Source organism: Eucyclogobius newberryi, unplaced genomic scaffold (genome assembly GCF_026437365.1).
Source record: "Eucyclogobius newberryi isolate DKJ021-1_F unplaced genomic scaffold, fEucNew1.0.hap1 SCAF_8, whole genome shotgun sequence".
Classification (NCBI taxonomy): domain Eukaryota; kingdom Metazoa; phylum Chordata; class Actinopteri; order Gobiiformes; family Gobiidae; genus Eucyclogobius; species Eucyclogobius newberryi.
This window is the reverse complement of record NW_027316500.1, coordinates 13255555-13269884: the sequence shown is the minus strand read 5'-3', so window position 1 is coordinate 13269884 and position 14330 is coordinate 13255555. Positions and strand designations below refer to the sequence as shown.

The window sequence follows — 14330 nt, the reverse complement described above, 5'->3', positions numbered from 1 at the left end:
AAAATTAATTTGTGCTGTATCTTATTCAAGTGGTGACCCTCCAACAATGCTGAACCGTGTGACTTTGTGTGATCAAATCCCAGAGGAGCAACAGTGAAGTAGGAGAACAGTTAACATTATGTGTAATCAAGGCAAAGGTCAAAAAGAGCCTGAGCTGGGGACTCCATTATCACAGTGTGGAGCAGTGGTATAGAGCAGACTGGAGTCTCTATATGAATAATTATCTCCAGCTCAAATGTAATACCACACACTCGACACACATATTATGTGCTCCACTATTTATTGTGACAGCTTTTAGATTCACTAATCCACCCAATACACAAATGTATGTGGAACTTGGAATACATAAAGAGAAACACAGAGGACTTACTTCATAGTTAAGCAGCAGCAGGAAGACTAACTCATCATGGGGCAAACCAAAGAACAAACCAAGTCAACTAGGTCATGAAAACAGAGAGAATAGCTTCAAATATTTAATACTGCACATGTGCAATTGTACCAGAGAGTGAGAGGAAATGAGGCAGGAAGTGTAAGCAGCAAAAACTGCTAAATGATGATTACTACCATTACTGGATTTTCTAACACACAAAGTTGTGCAGACAAAGCAGACAAAGCAGAACAGATGTATCTGGGTCCTTCCAAGACACATACAGGAAAAGTCTGAATCTTTATTAGAGGAATGAAAGCTGTCTCCATCTTGGTTCCCGTGTCCAACTCTCTTGTCCCCTAAGTGTCTCAGACTGTGGAGCCTGGCACAATCCCCACTACCACTGGAGTGCGGGTCTGGGTACTCTCTGTGCTGTTTTGATGTGTCCAGAATATTGTATACTTGTGGGAAGATGCGGGCAACAGCTGGCTGAGGGGCTGTCAAAAGAATTACCCCAGTCCTCACTTATCCATGCATGGTGTTCCACCCGGTGGCAAAACACAGTTACTGCATATGGTGTAGGAGGACAAGCACTGCGAGGCGAAGGAGCTGCCCGGAACTATGTAATGTCCTATTTTAAGAGATTTTAATTAATCAGACAAAGCACAATTTCCCCTTTGTATCCCAAATGTCTTCCCCTTCATTGTTCTCTGGGTTGTTAATTAGCCCAAATATTAGTCCTGCGGCGTGACTCCCAGATGGTGAGTATAGGTACAGACACGCACACATGTTTGCTAATGAGAGATGACGGAGGCAGCACTGACACCACCTGCATTTCTCCACATGAAAGATGCATACAGACACAGCCACAAAGAAAGAAAGATGGCCGCTGCTAAAATCAATACACAATTCAATAACGTGAACGACAAGATATATGCATCCCACCCTTAATAGGATAATCCTTTATATGAAGTTATAAATTATATACATTATTTAACATGCTGATCCAGTGTGATAAGATGTGCAGAAACATTTGCCACGCACAATGGACAATTTATTAGATGTTTTACTTAAACCATCTTTGGATTGTGGGAATTAGCTGAAGGACATGGAGACATCTTAAGCTCCACTTTAGGTTTATTTGGCCACGTATGGTAAGTTAAGTTCTGTAACCTGTTCTTTGCTGTACAAATTATATCTAACCTCATTTCTTACATTCGAGATCATATAGCAGCAATTTGTTATAATCATGTAATTGTGCTCTTGATGGTAATTTTCATATCAATCATTATTTATCCATGTCTTTTTATAGTATGTGTGTGTTTCTCCCATGTCTGAGCGATTGCACGGAGCTGGTTGTCTCACAGCCTGAAGCTTTTACATAAAGACTTCTTGGGAAATATAAATGTAGGCGTAGACTTGGGAAAACATGAATAACTATGCATTTTGTACGGTTTAAATAGGATACACATTTTCTCAATGCCATGCAATTTGCATATGGAATGTTATATAAGTCTCAAGTTGCATCTCAAGATATATTTACAGCAGGTTTTAGGAAAGCATATTCTTCGAAATTGATTATTGCCATACTGCAGGAGCATCCTTGAATGCTTACTGTGTTTGTTTCTGTGTCTACCCTGCAACAACTAGACATTTCTAGGCTGTACTACATAAACCAAGACCACGCGCCTTTACAATGTACTTTACAGAGACGTCATTCTACTCTGCAACTGTATACTGTATACTTTCTCCCCGATTTCTGATGGGCTGGATTGAGGATTAACCAGTCAAACCACATGGTATCATATGAGTAAAAGAAAAACCAACAAACAAAACTGGGAAGCATTGCAGATTTCTGCCAAATCAATTATGTGAAACACTAAACGATGAGGTAAAAGAGTTATTTCTGAATGTTACAAGAATATTGCAACAATCTACTTGTATCATTTGACATCAAACTGCCGATCTCAAAGGTTCTACAAAGATTGCAACGCCATTTTCAAGCCGCCCAGGGAAATGGCAGTGTTACTTGTCATTGCACATGAACACTGAACATTTTACACAAATCAATCCACTTTTATTGTATTTCAAAGGTGAGACTTTTCTCTCGTTATCCACTTAAGTGAAAATATTTCTTGCTCAACAGGAAGTGCCACAACAACGGAAGTGCAAAGTACGGAATATTAGAATAAATATTACAGGGTAATTTTGTTTTGACCATACGTAGAATGGGAAAAAATATGTAGATCAAAATGGAGAACCACAAAATCACATGTTTGGAAAAAATTCTGTTCGAACCATGTCAAATGGCTCACTATTCACAAGGAAATGCTGAGAAACTGTAGTTGCTACGACGCTCACCATTATCATGTGTTCTGGGACCGTCCTGTTCTTCAGAAATATTGGAGATCAATAAAGTGCTACAGACTATTTTTGACATCACAATCCCTCCGGGTTTCAGCCATTTTTGCCATTTGTATGCAATGCGAGCCAGGGGGGGTAGTTTCTCTGACTAAATAGGGACTAGAGGATTATAGGGACTTAGTTCTTGGTACTGTTATTGGCAAGAACGCCTCTAACAAATTAAATTCACTGTAGTCCTGACAGTCCTTTGCAGTGCTGGCTGATTATTCTCCTCTGTCAGACACGGTCATCCACTTTTGGGCTTTACTCTCATTCGCTCTCATATCTATAATGAAGTTCCCTGGCTCTGATAAGACACACTCGGAGCTGGGGAAGAGCAAAGTTGAACTGGATGAAGATATATGTTTCTTGTGCGGCGAAACTATTTCCTCCTCTCCAGATTTCTATTCACTTGGCAGCTTGTTGTCACACATTTAACAGCTAGGGAAGTTTTTGTGAAGACACTGCATATATAAAGAGAGAGACAGAGATGGTTTTGAATTATTTATTTTTTTCCAGCATTTATTTCTGTTTATAATGGATGTCGAACATACATTTTCTATATATGAAAAAAAAGCTTTGGCAGTTGTTGTGAGGGGATTTCTGGAGAGGCTGGTGCCCGGTGCTCCGCTTCTGCAGTGCTGTGCGACATGCTTCTGACAGCTCTGTCTTCCTGTGCACTTTTCCCCAGGGAGAATGGAGATTGAGTGCCATTAGCGCCTGAGTTAGAAACACACTATATTCTGCATTCTTTATACTATGCCTTAACTGCTCTATGCTTGCGTTTGTACCTAAAATCACCATGTATTGACAAGTAAATAAGAGGGGTGTGAATAAATACTGGAATCTAGTGAGGATAAGTGAATTAGAGCTGTAAAAAATAAATAAATAAATAAATAAATACATATTGACACTAATGAATAAACTAAACTAAATATTGGTTCAGACATTAATGCTACAAAAAGAAAAAAAGGTCAAATTTGGACCTATCCTGAAGAATTTGATCAGAAGTAAGATATTGCGTCTATATTTTATACAACTAGGGCCTTTAGTCCTTTAGTCAATTAATCGGGCAGTTGTGTTTTAGTCAACGAAAATGTGTATTATTCGGCTAATTATTCTATTTGCTTTTGACTGCAAAATAAAGACGCGAGAGTAAGCTGGAGATTAAAGGAGTAAATCATGAGTTTAATCTGACTTTTACATTTTGTTTCTGACTTTTGTATAGTGCGGTTGTGGTCTTGTGAGTGCAGTTTGTGTCAGATACAGACACGTAATAGTTTGAGCGCTTTTGAAGCCACGCCTCCTTTTTAATTGACTGCAGCCCTCTATGCAAATGATAGTAGTTATAATAGGTAGAGACAGAGATTTGTTCAAGGTTGTATGTAATTGTATGGAGCTTATTCCTTAGATCAAAATCATTTTATGTAATAAACCTTGACAGCATCTTTTATTAATTTATCTAAGTCCAATAATCAAATTAATCATGGAAATGAGACATACAGAGTATGAGCTAACAACACAAACCAACATGATATTTAGTTCCCACTGGTTTTCCATGCACCAAAAACTCACACCTGCAGCACTTTCATTTTATTCTGGTTTTGAAAATCAGACTGTCACAGTGACTGTGGCTGCAGGACGGGCTTGTGGCAGGTGTTCACTTTGCATTAGATAATCATTTCCACATGTGTCACTCTGAATACTTCCTGAGCAATTTGGACATTTCTTGCCTATGAAAACCATCTTTTTTTTTGCTGACACGAAATGTCCAATACAATTCCATATTTATCTATTCATTATGCATTGATTATGTCTGACAGTTGCTGGTTGTAACAAGGGCCGCAAGATAAATCCCAATCAAATCAAAATTGTAATTTGAATAGTTGATATTAGCAACGCAGCAAAGGCTGCAATTATTTAAGTTAACGTACACTTGCAACTCCTCCTTGAACCGACACCTTAACGTGGTGGAGGGGTTTGAGCGCCCGAATGATCCCGGGAGCTATGTTGTCGGGGGCTTCAAGCCCCTGGTAGGGTCTCCCAAGGCAAACAGGTCCTAGGTGACGGGTCAGACAAAGATCGGTTCAGAAGCCCCCTATGATGAGTAAAAGAACAAGGCCGTTTACGTCGCCCGGATCGGCGTCACCGGGGCCCCATCCTGGAGCCAGGCCTGGGATGGGTGCTCAATGGCGAGCGCCTGGTGGCCGGGTCTTACCCCATGTCTCTCACTGTTGTGGCGGCCTACGGGCCGAACAGCAGTGCAGAGTACCCGGCCTTCTTGGAGGAGTACTGGACAGTGCACCGACCGGGGACTCCGTTGTTCTACTGGGGGACTTCAACGCCCACATGGGCAATGACAGTGACACCTGGAGAGGGGTGATCGGGAAGAACGGCTTCCCCGATCTGAACCAGAGCGGTGTTCAGTTATTGGACTTCTGTGCTAGCCACGGTTTGTCCATAACGAACAGCATGTTCAAGCACAAGGGTGTTCATCAGTGCACATGGCACCAGGACACCCTAGGCCGGAGGTCAATGATCGACTTTGTTGTCGTGTCATCTGACCTCCGGCCGCGTGTCTTGGACACTCGGGTGAAGAGAGGGGCAGAGTTGTCAACCGATCACCACCTGATGGTGAGTTGGATCCGCTGGCGGAGGAGGAAGCCGGACAGACTTGGCAGACCCAAACGCATTGTGAGGGTCTGTTGGGAACGTCTTGTGGAGCCCTCTGTCAGTAGGGTATTCAACTCGCACCTCCGGGAGAGCTTCTCCCATGTCCCGGGGGAGGTTGGGGACATTGAGTCCGAGTGGACCATGTTCTCCGCCTCCATTGTTGATGCGGCTGCTCGGAGCTGTGGTCGCAAGGTCTCCGGTGCCTGTCGTGGCAGGAACCCCCGAACCCGGTGGTGGACACCGGAAGTAAGGGATGCCGTCAGACTGAAGAAGGAGGCCTATCAGGCCACTCTGGCTTGTGGGTCTCCGGAGGTCATCGACGGGTATCGGCAGGCCAAGCGAGCCGCGGCTCGTGCTGTCGCAGAGGCAAAAACCCGGGCCTGGGAGGAGTTCGGGGAGGCCATGGAGGAGGACTATCGGTCGGCACCAAAGAAATTCTGGCAAACCGTCCGGCGCCTCAGGAGGGGGAAGCAGTGCCTCACCAACACCGTTTACGGTGCGGGTGAGGTGCCTGCTGACCTCGACTGGGGATGTCGTCGGACGGTGGAAGGAATACTTTGAGGATCTCCTTAATCCCTCAGTCACGTCTTCCGAAGAGGAATTAGAGACCGGGGACTCGGAGGCTGGCTCATCCATCACCCAAGCTGAAGTCACTGAGGTTGTTCGCAAACTCCTCGGTGGCAGGGCTCCGGGGTTGGATGAGATCCGCCCTGAGTACCTAAAGTATCTGGATGTTGTAGGACTGTCTTGGTTGACACGTCTCTGCAACATCGCGTGGCGGTCGGGGACCGTGCCTCTGGACTGGCAGACCGGGGTGGTGGTCCCTCTGTTTAAGAAGGGGGACCGGAGGGTGTGTTCCAACTACAGAGGGATCACACTCCTCAGCCTCCCGGGTAAGGTCTATTCCAGGGTACTGGAGAGGAGAATCCGACCGATAGTCGAACCTCGGATTCAGGAGGAGCAGAGTGGTTTTCGTCCCGGTCGTGGAACACTGGACCAGCTCTATACCCTCCATCGGGTGCTCGAGGGTTCATGGGAGTTTGCCCAACCAGTCCACATGTGCTTTGTGGATCTGGAGAAGGCTTTCGACCGTGTCCCTCGGGGTGTCCTTTGGGGGGTGTTCCGGGAGTACGGGGTCCAGGGGCCTTTGCTCAGGGCTGTCCGGTCCCTGTATGACCGGAGCAGGAGCTGTGTTCGCATTGCCGGCAGTAAGTCAGACCTGTTCCCAGTGCATGTTGTACTCCGCCAGGGCTGCCCTTTGTCACCGGTTCTGTTCATAATTTTTATGGACAGAATTTCTAGGCGCAGTCAGGGGTCGGAGGGTGTCCGGTTTGGGGACCACAGGATTCCATCTCTGCTGTTTGCAGACGATGTTGTCCTGATGGCTCCATCAAACCCGGACCTGCAATATGCACTGGGACGGTTTGCAGCTGAGTGTGAAGCGGCTGGGATGAGAATCAGCACCTCCAAATCCGAGGCCATGGTTCTCGACCGGAAAAAGGTGGCTTGCCCTCTCCAGGTGGGTGGGGTGTCCTTGCCCCAAGTGGAGGAGTTCAAGTATCTTGGGGTCTTGTTCACGAGTGAGGGAAGGATGGAGCGTGAGATCGACAGGCGGATCGGTGCAGCGGCTGCAGTGATGCAGTCGCTGCATCGGACCGTTGTGGTAAAGAGGGAGCTGAGCCGAAAGGCAAAGCTCTCTATTTACTGGTCGGTCTACGTTCCTACCCTCACCTATGGTCATGAGCTTTGGGTAGTGACCGAAAGAACAAGATCGCGGATACAAGCGGTCGAAATGAGTTTCCTCCGCCGTGTGGCTGGGCGCTCCCTTAGAGATAAGGTGAGGAGCTCGGCCACATGGAGGGAGCTCGAAGTAGAGCCGCTGCTCCTCCACGTCGAGAGGAGCCAGCTGAGGTGGCTCGGGCATCTGTTCCGGATGCCTCCTGGGCGCTTCCCTCGGGAGGTGTTTCAGGCATGTCCCACCGGGAAGAGGCCCCGGGGAAGACCCAGGACACGCTGGAGAGACTATGTCTCTCGGCTGGCCTAGGAACGCCTCGGGATCCCCCCGGAGGAGTTAGAGGAAGTGTCTGGGGAGAAGGAAGTCTGGGAGTCCCTGCTCAGACTGCTGCCCCCGCGACCCGGCCCCGCATAAGCGGCAGAAAATGGATGGATGGATGGATGGTACACGTGCAAACAACAATTGTTATGTAAAAAACAACCTTAGTTCAGCCCGTAACAAGCATGTTCTAAAATAGATGTCAGTGTTTATGCTCTAGGTCCTGTGTTAAAAATGTGAAGTTTGAACAGAAATCTACTCAAAAATGTAATTGAATCGTAATTACAATGCTTGAAAGAAATGTATTTATTTTTATTTTTTCAAAATCATTTTGTATAATTCTAGTTATAACAATGAAAATCAATGTGATAGTAATATTATTACCGGCTGTATAATTTATTGTTTTTACAATCGCAATTAACTGAACAATGTGTAAAATTAAATCCAAGACTCGTGAAAATGTAGCTGCTACAGATACTCCATCCATCCATCCAAAATTGAATAAATCCTTTATGTTTTTATCGGTTCCATTACTAATTTCACTTTGATGGCAGATATAAATCTAAACTGCTTCAATTGTCATTAAACTGGACATTGATATGCAACTGAGAGAATTGTCAACGTTTCAAAAACAAAGACACAAAAGCATTTTTAAAAATGCAGAACAGTGTACCATAAACACTAGCATTGCTAATTCTTCCTGTGGCACTTCATTGCTGTGTGTCAGGAAGCAGACGTTTTGCAGAGAAGACCTGTTTGTCACACTGCTCTGTCGCCGGCCCCGGGAGGGCGTGGTGTGGAGAATTGGATTTAGGTGAGGGATGTGATGGAGCAGTCCTGTGGGAAGGATGGGACAATGGTGATGAGGTGCAGTGTGAGTGTACAATGGTCCCAGTCCTATCTGCCTCTTATTTAACTGATGCTCTGTCTGCCTCAGCGCTGCAGACGCTTTAATGGCTCTGTTATTGGGTTATGCTTTAGTTACACCAGCGGAAACGTGTTTATAGCCTCCTGCTGGTGTTGAACAATCTCCCTACAAACGTTTCTTCAGACACATTAAACCTATTGCTTTGAGTAAATGCAGCTGCTCTCAGAAACTCAAGGTCCTCAACTTATTTTTAGTTTTACGCTGTCCATCTGTAAAATAATCATAGTGTTATAGGGTAACAAGAATATATTGCTGTGATGCTTTAATAGTTGGATACTGTTCAAAGTGCACATTTTCAACACCTCCACGAGCATTAACAGACATAACAGATTCTAGACAGAATATTTTGTTGTTTGCAAAAGATTTGATTAATTGCCATTTTTGCGACATTCTAATGACAACCATTCAAATTGTGATTTGGATGTCTTTGTGAAATTCCTTGCAGCCCTATAGTGAAGTGTAGAGAAGATGAATCATAACAAACTTTGTTATCTCTGACATCAATGAACATGTTTGAACTGTAAAATCAGAAGAACTGATACCATTTCCTAGTTGCCACAACACATCATCTTCTACTTATATAGGATTTAGCATTATGGTATTTTTATGACATATTTTCAGGTCAGAAACGCTCCATGGTACACTACACACTCTTATTTATCAAGACTATTCTGTGGGACAGTTATAAGACTTGTGTATAGACCCTTTAAAAATGTGTCAACAAAAACATTCCTGAAGACGTTTCTGAATGAAGGCAAAAATGAAGAAGAAAATTGTGTGATTTCAATTGACAATCTTGGAGTAGCCACATAAAACCTGAAAAAACACAGTGGTTTTGGTCATTGAAAACCACTAAAATGCATGCATGTGATATCAGAGCCTGGTTTAGAGACATTTACTATTGTATTTTACTCCATGTGATTTATTTAATGACGCTAGCATGATGATGAAGGCGAAATCTGGATTTTCATCTTTTACTGGACAAGCATGTGTTGAACAGTTTTTCATTTTTCAGAATAGTTGCTTATTTGCTTGAAATCCTTCCTATTTGAGCTAATGTCAGTTAATCATTGAAAGTGTATTATTCCCTTTGCCTCCGGTGGCCTCCATTCCTGAATTTCAAACATTCTGATGACAGAGCATTTATGGAACTGAATTGCATCTTGCTGTATTAGTTTCATTTTCATTGTGAAACAATGTAATCAAAAATAAATGGGCACAATTTTCTAACTCAGACACGCCATTTAAATGGTTTATTTGCTTTGTCCACAGTGTAATTGACCTACAGATTTATTGCTGTGTCGATGTAATTCTAGTTGCCTAATTGTTGATGCATTAGCCATCGTAATGACTTTTTGATTGTTTCTGTAGATGAAACACAATTAGGCTGGTATCACTTGGAGAACATCTTGAAACATTGCTAAAAGACTGCAGTTGTCCTGTGTGAAGCCAACAATTGAATCAGGACAACAAATGGACTGAGTGGACCGAAAATTCAGTTAAGGCTTCAGGGTTTGTTGGGAGCACGGCTAATGTTGTTGTGCATCAGCTCTGAAAAACCTGGTGTTTACAAGGCACATTGTCAATTCAAAGACACAATGTCAAATAAATATAAAGGAGATTATTTAAAAAAGTAATTATCAAGCCACATTTAGGAAATAAAAATGTCCATGCATAAAATGCAACTAAAATTGTATTGTATTTAATATTAGTAGTAGGTTATGAAATCAAATCAAATCAATTTATTGTTGTAAGGCCCAAAATCACAACAACAGTTGCCTCTGAGGGCCACAGGGAGAAATGAATCAACAATGTCTGTGGTGGCGAGGGAGTCAGACAATGTCTGTGGTGGCGAGGGACGATGTCCCAGGGTCCTCTGTCCTTAGACTCTCCTTCTCGGCCAGGAAAAACTACAAAAAAACCTCTTTGGGAAAAAAGCGTAGAAACCTGGAGGAGTTCCAGTGAAGGAGAGATCCGACTCTCACAGACGGACAGACGGACACGAGGAGACTGGAGCTGGACCCACTCTTCAGGCAGATGAGGGACCGTCTGAGTCGAGCTGGACCCACTCTTCAGGCAGAAGAGGGACCGTCTGAGTCGAGCTGGACCCACTCTTCAGGCAGAAGAGGGACCGTCGGAGGCGAGCTGGACCCACTCTTCAGGCAGAAGAGGGACCGACTGAGGCGAACTGGAGCCACTCTTCAGGCAGATGAGGGACCGTCCACACAGGGCAGGGACCACTTCACCAGGAGAGGGGCATCTGGGTCCACAGGTCCTCAGGAGTGAGAGAAAGAAAAGAAGGCGGTGAACAGTTTGCAAGTGGAATCAAAAAATAAATATTGTTTGATAGCATAAGAAGTCAGAAGAAGAAGAGGATAGTGCTCAAGCTGTCATACTTCCCCCAGCATAGTTACTCCTAGGGCAGCGTAGCTGAAGCTGTGGGTTTATGTTTCTGTTCCTAACTAGTCTGACCATAAGCGATTTCGAAGAGGAACGTTTTAAGCCTGGACTTAAATGAAGAGACTGTGTCAGCATATTTAACATGGGTCGGGAGCTGATTCCATAACACAGGAGCTTGGTAGCTAAACGCTCTACCTCCTACAGTACTTTTAGAGACTCTTGGCACCACCAGAAGGCCAGCATTCTGAGAGCGAAGAGCTCTGTTTGGATGATATGGTTCTATAGCATCTTTGAGGTAGGATGGGGCCATGTCATTTATGGCTTTGTAGGTCAAGAGTAGAATTTTGAATTTGATTCTAGACTCGACGGGGAGCCAGTGAAGAGACTTCAGCACTGGCGTAATGTGCTCTCTTCTTTTTGTTCCTGTTAGTAATCTTGCTGCTGCATTTTGAACCAGTTGAAAGCTTTTTATGGAGCTTTTAGGACACGCTGCGAGCAGGAGTTACAGTAGTCTAATCTAGTCGTTACAAATGCATGGATAAGTTTTTCGGCATCACTTTTAGGCAGGATTCTTCTGATTTTGGCGATGTTGCGCAAATGGAAATAGGCTGTTTTACAAGCTTGATTTATATGAGCTTTAAATGAGAGCTCCTGGTCAAATAAGACTCCAAGGTTTCTTACAGTAGAACTGGAGGCTACACTGACATTGTCCAGTGTGACTATCTGCTCAGATAGAGCGTCTCGTAGATGCTTAGGGCCAAGCACAATGACCTCGGTTTTTTCAGGGTTAAGAAGCAGGTAGTTTAGTGTCATCCAGGTTTTTATCTCCTTCACACAAGTACTAAGTCTGTCTACTTGATCGCTCTGATCAGGTTTCATTGATAAATACAGCTGAGTGTCGTCTGCATAGCAGTGGAAGTTAATGCCATGTGACCTGATAATGTTGCCTAATGGCAGCATATAAAGAGTAAACAGAATTGGACCGAGTACCGAACCCTGTGGCACACCGTAAATTACTTTAGAGCTTGGTGAGGAGCTCTGGTTTACATTAACAAATTGGAACCTATCAGATAGATAGGATTTAAACCAGCTGAGGGCTGTTCCTCCAACACCTACATCACATTCTAACCTCTGCAGTAGAATGTTGTGGTCGATGGTGTCAAACGCTGCGCTGAGGTCCAACAGGACCAGGATTGAGACCAGTCCATCGTCAGCGGCTAATAACAAATCATTTGTGACTTTAACTAGTGCAGTTTCAGTGCTGTGGTGGGCTCTGAACCCTGACTGGAAAACTTCAAATAAGTTATTGTCCTGCAGGTGGCGACAAAGCTGTTTTACTACAACTTTTTCAAGGATTTTAGAGACGAAGGGAAGATTTGAAATAGGTCTGTAGTTTACCAATAGGTCTAGGTTAGCGGTTCTCAAACCTTCCCCCCGACAGAAGAAAATATTTGGCTTTCATGGTACCATCAGACTGAAGGAACAACTCACAAGTGGAGAAAAATGTGGACTTTTCTGTACTACAGAGGACAAACTTCTGCACAGTTAAATTAGCTCTCAAGTTTTAAGTTTTATATTAAGCTTTACTATCCCTTCAGGGGAAATATGTCGAGGGCACATAGTGCTCGGATGCAAAGTCATTGTGAAATACAAATCTTTATGTATTTATTTATTAATAATAATTACATTCATTTTGCGCAAAGCATCCATTTTGTGGTGCACGGAAATAAAACTGCACCACAAAAGTGACATTTAACCCCTCACTTTTATGGTCTGGGTTGCTTGCTCTAAATCTAGCACACTACTTAGACACTTGGTGTCTTTCTTCCAAAAACATTGTTTCATTTCCCTCATTGAAAATATGTATATGTGTAAGAAAATATGATTCTAAAATGATGTATCCTGTAAAATTGTAATTGCATATCACCCAGCGTCACACTCTATATAAACGGACCATCTGTTGTCTCCACAGAGGCGACCATCCTGAGCTACGACGGCAGTAAGTTCATGAAGGTCCAGCTGCCCGTGGTCATGCACACCGAGGCTGAGGACGTGTCCCTGCGTTTCCGCTCTCAGAGAGCCTACGGCATCCTCATCGCCACCACGTCTCGGGAGTCTGCCGACACCCTCAGACTGGAGCTGGAGTGTGGACGAGTGCGCCTGACTGTCAACCTAGGTAACGCCTCGGACATAACGCGTGCCAACAACAGCAGTAAAGTTGTATAGAGCTAAACTTGGGCAATGCTAGAACCTGAATAGTTTAAGTTTTGTCTCTAGAATAGAAAGAGATTGTTTAGATGCTTTCAATGGCCGGAGTCTGCGGTCTCAGCGCTCACTGCCAGATGAGCACACAAATGTCCAAACAGGGAATGCTCACAGCTATCCGAAAACACTCCCTACTTTCTCTTCCCTCCTTAAAGAAGAACTATTATTGCTCTCCCAGACGCTGCTGCATTTAAATCCACAAGGTTTTAAATCACATCAACATCAGCAGCAAAGTGGCAAAGTTTCGGCTTTATTTTACTTAAAATGTATCCCAATTTGCTAACCTTAGACATCATCTGCTATTATGTCACATCAAGAAACGTGTCTTTCATCATCTGCACGGAATACATTTACTGAGTGAGAATATTTCAAACTAACTACTACTATAAACTACTATTTTTCTAACATCCCCAAAAGAGCTTATTTTACAGCAAATGGAAGCGTGCCACGAGATTAAAAATCCTTCATTCATTGAACCTTTGCACTGTGGTTTTTTCTAGACATTTTCCTGCCAACATGAGCGTACACTGTGGCATAACGCAGAATTGTTTTTTGATATCCACCTTATACCCATGGCTGTAGATGGCACACAGCCTTTGAAGTGCATGTATGCCGGTTTATGTGTTATTTGCTCAGGAAAGGATCCAATGATGCTTGTGAAAAGTTTGATATCTCTCAAACAGAGCCGTGCTGCACAAATGATAGCCATCTATTTCGCCTTTCCACTGGGTAAACAGAAATGGGCTTCCTAAGCGCTGCTGTTTAACCGTGCATACCAATAGACCGGCTGTGTTTGTCCTCAGCCCAAAGGAAGAAGTCAGATCCCAACAGGGGGACAACAGCGCCACCTATTGACAAGACACTCGCCCTCGTCTGTTTTTGTACGGGATTACGTTTGACACATTGGAGAGTTTGTGAGTTTGTCCCTTCCCCTCGGCGTATCTCCTTGTCATTCCTTCAAAAGCAGAGCATTCCCTGAAAGGCGAAGCTTGTGTTGGTCTCTGGCTGTCTGCGACCACTTTGCCTCTGCGGTTGACAACACACGACAGCGAGAGCCAAATGGGGAGAGGTGAAGGTGGATTTGGGTCACCATTTTCTAAAGTGGGGCTTAAACAAGAGGAAGATATAGCTAGATTTTATGCAACAGTACTTTTTATCACTAAATAAGCCCCCAAATTGCCCTAAACTTATGAACATGATTGTTACAGTATGCATTACAATATTGTTGATTAAAGTGCATT

At 43.9% G+C, this 14330-nt stretch overlaps 1 protein-coding gene across 21 annotated transcripts in view; it reads left to right on the top strand.

The window, feature by feature from the left end:
- LOC140351099 (neurexin-1a-like) overlaps nt 1–14330 on the top strand; it is a 313779-nt gene that overhangs the window by 127269 nt on the left and 172180 nt on the right. For all 21 annotated transcript variants that reach the window (XR_011925335.1, XM_072436782.1, XM_072436781.1 and 18 more), the window contains one exon: nt 12797–13000. Coding sequence is in view for 20 of the 21 variants with exons in the window: in XM_072436782.1 (XP_072292883.1) it covers nt 12797–13000 (204 nt within the window). In the remaining variant the exon portion in view is untranslated. The remainder of the gene's footprint in view (nt 1–12796; nt 13001–14330) is intronic.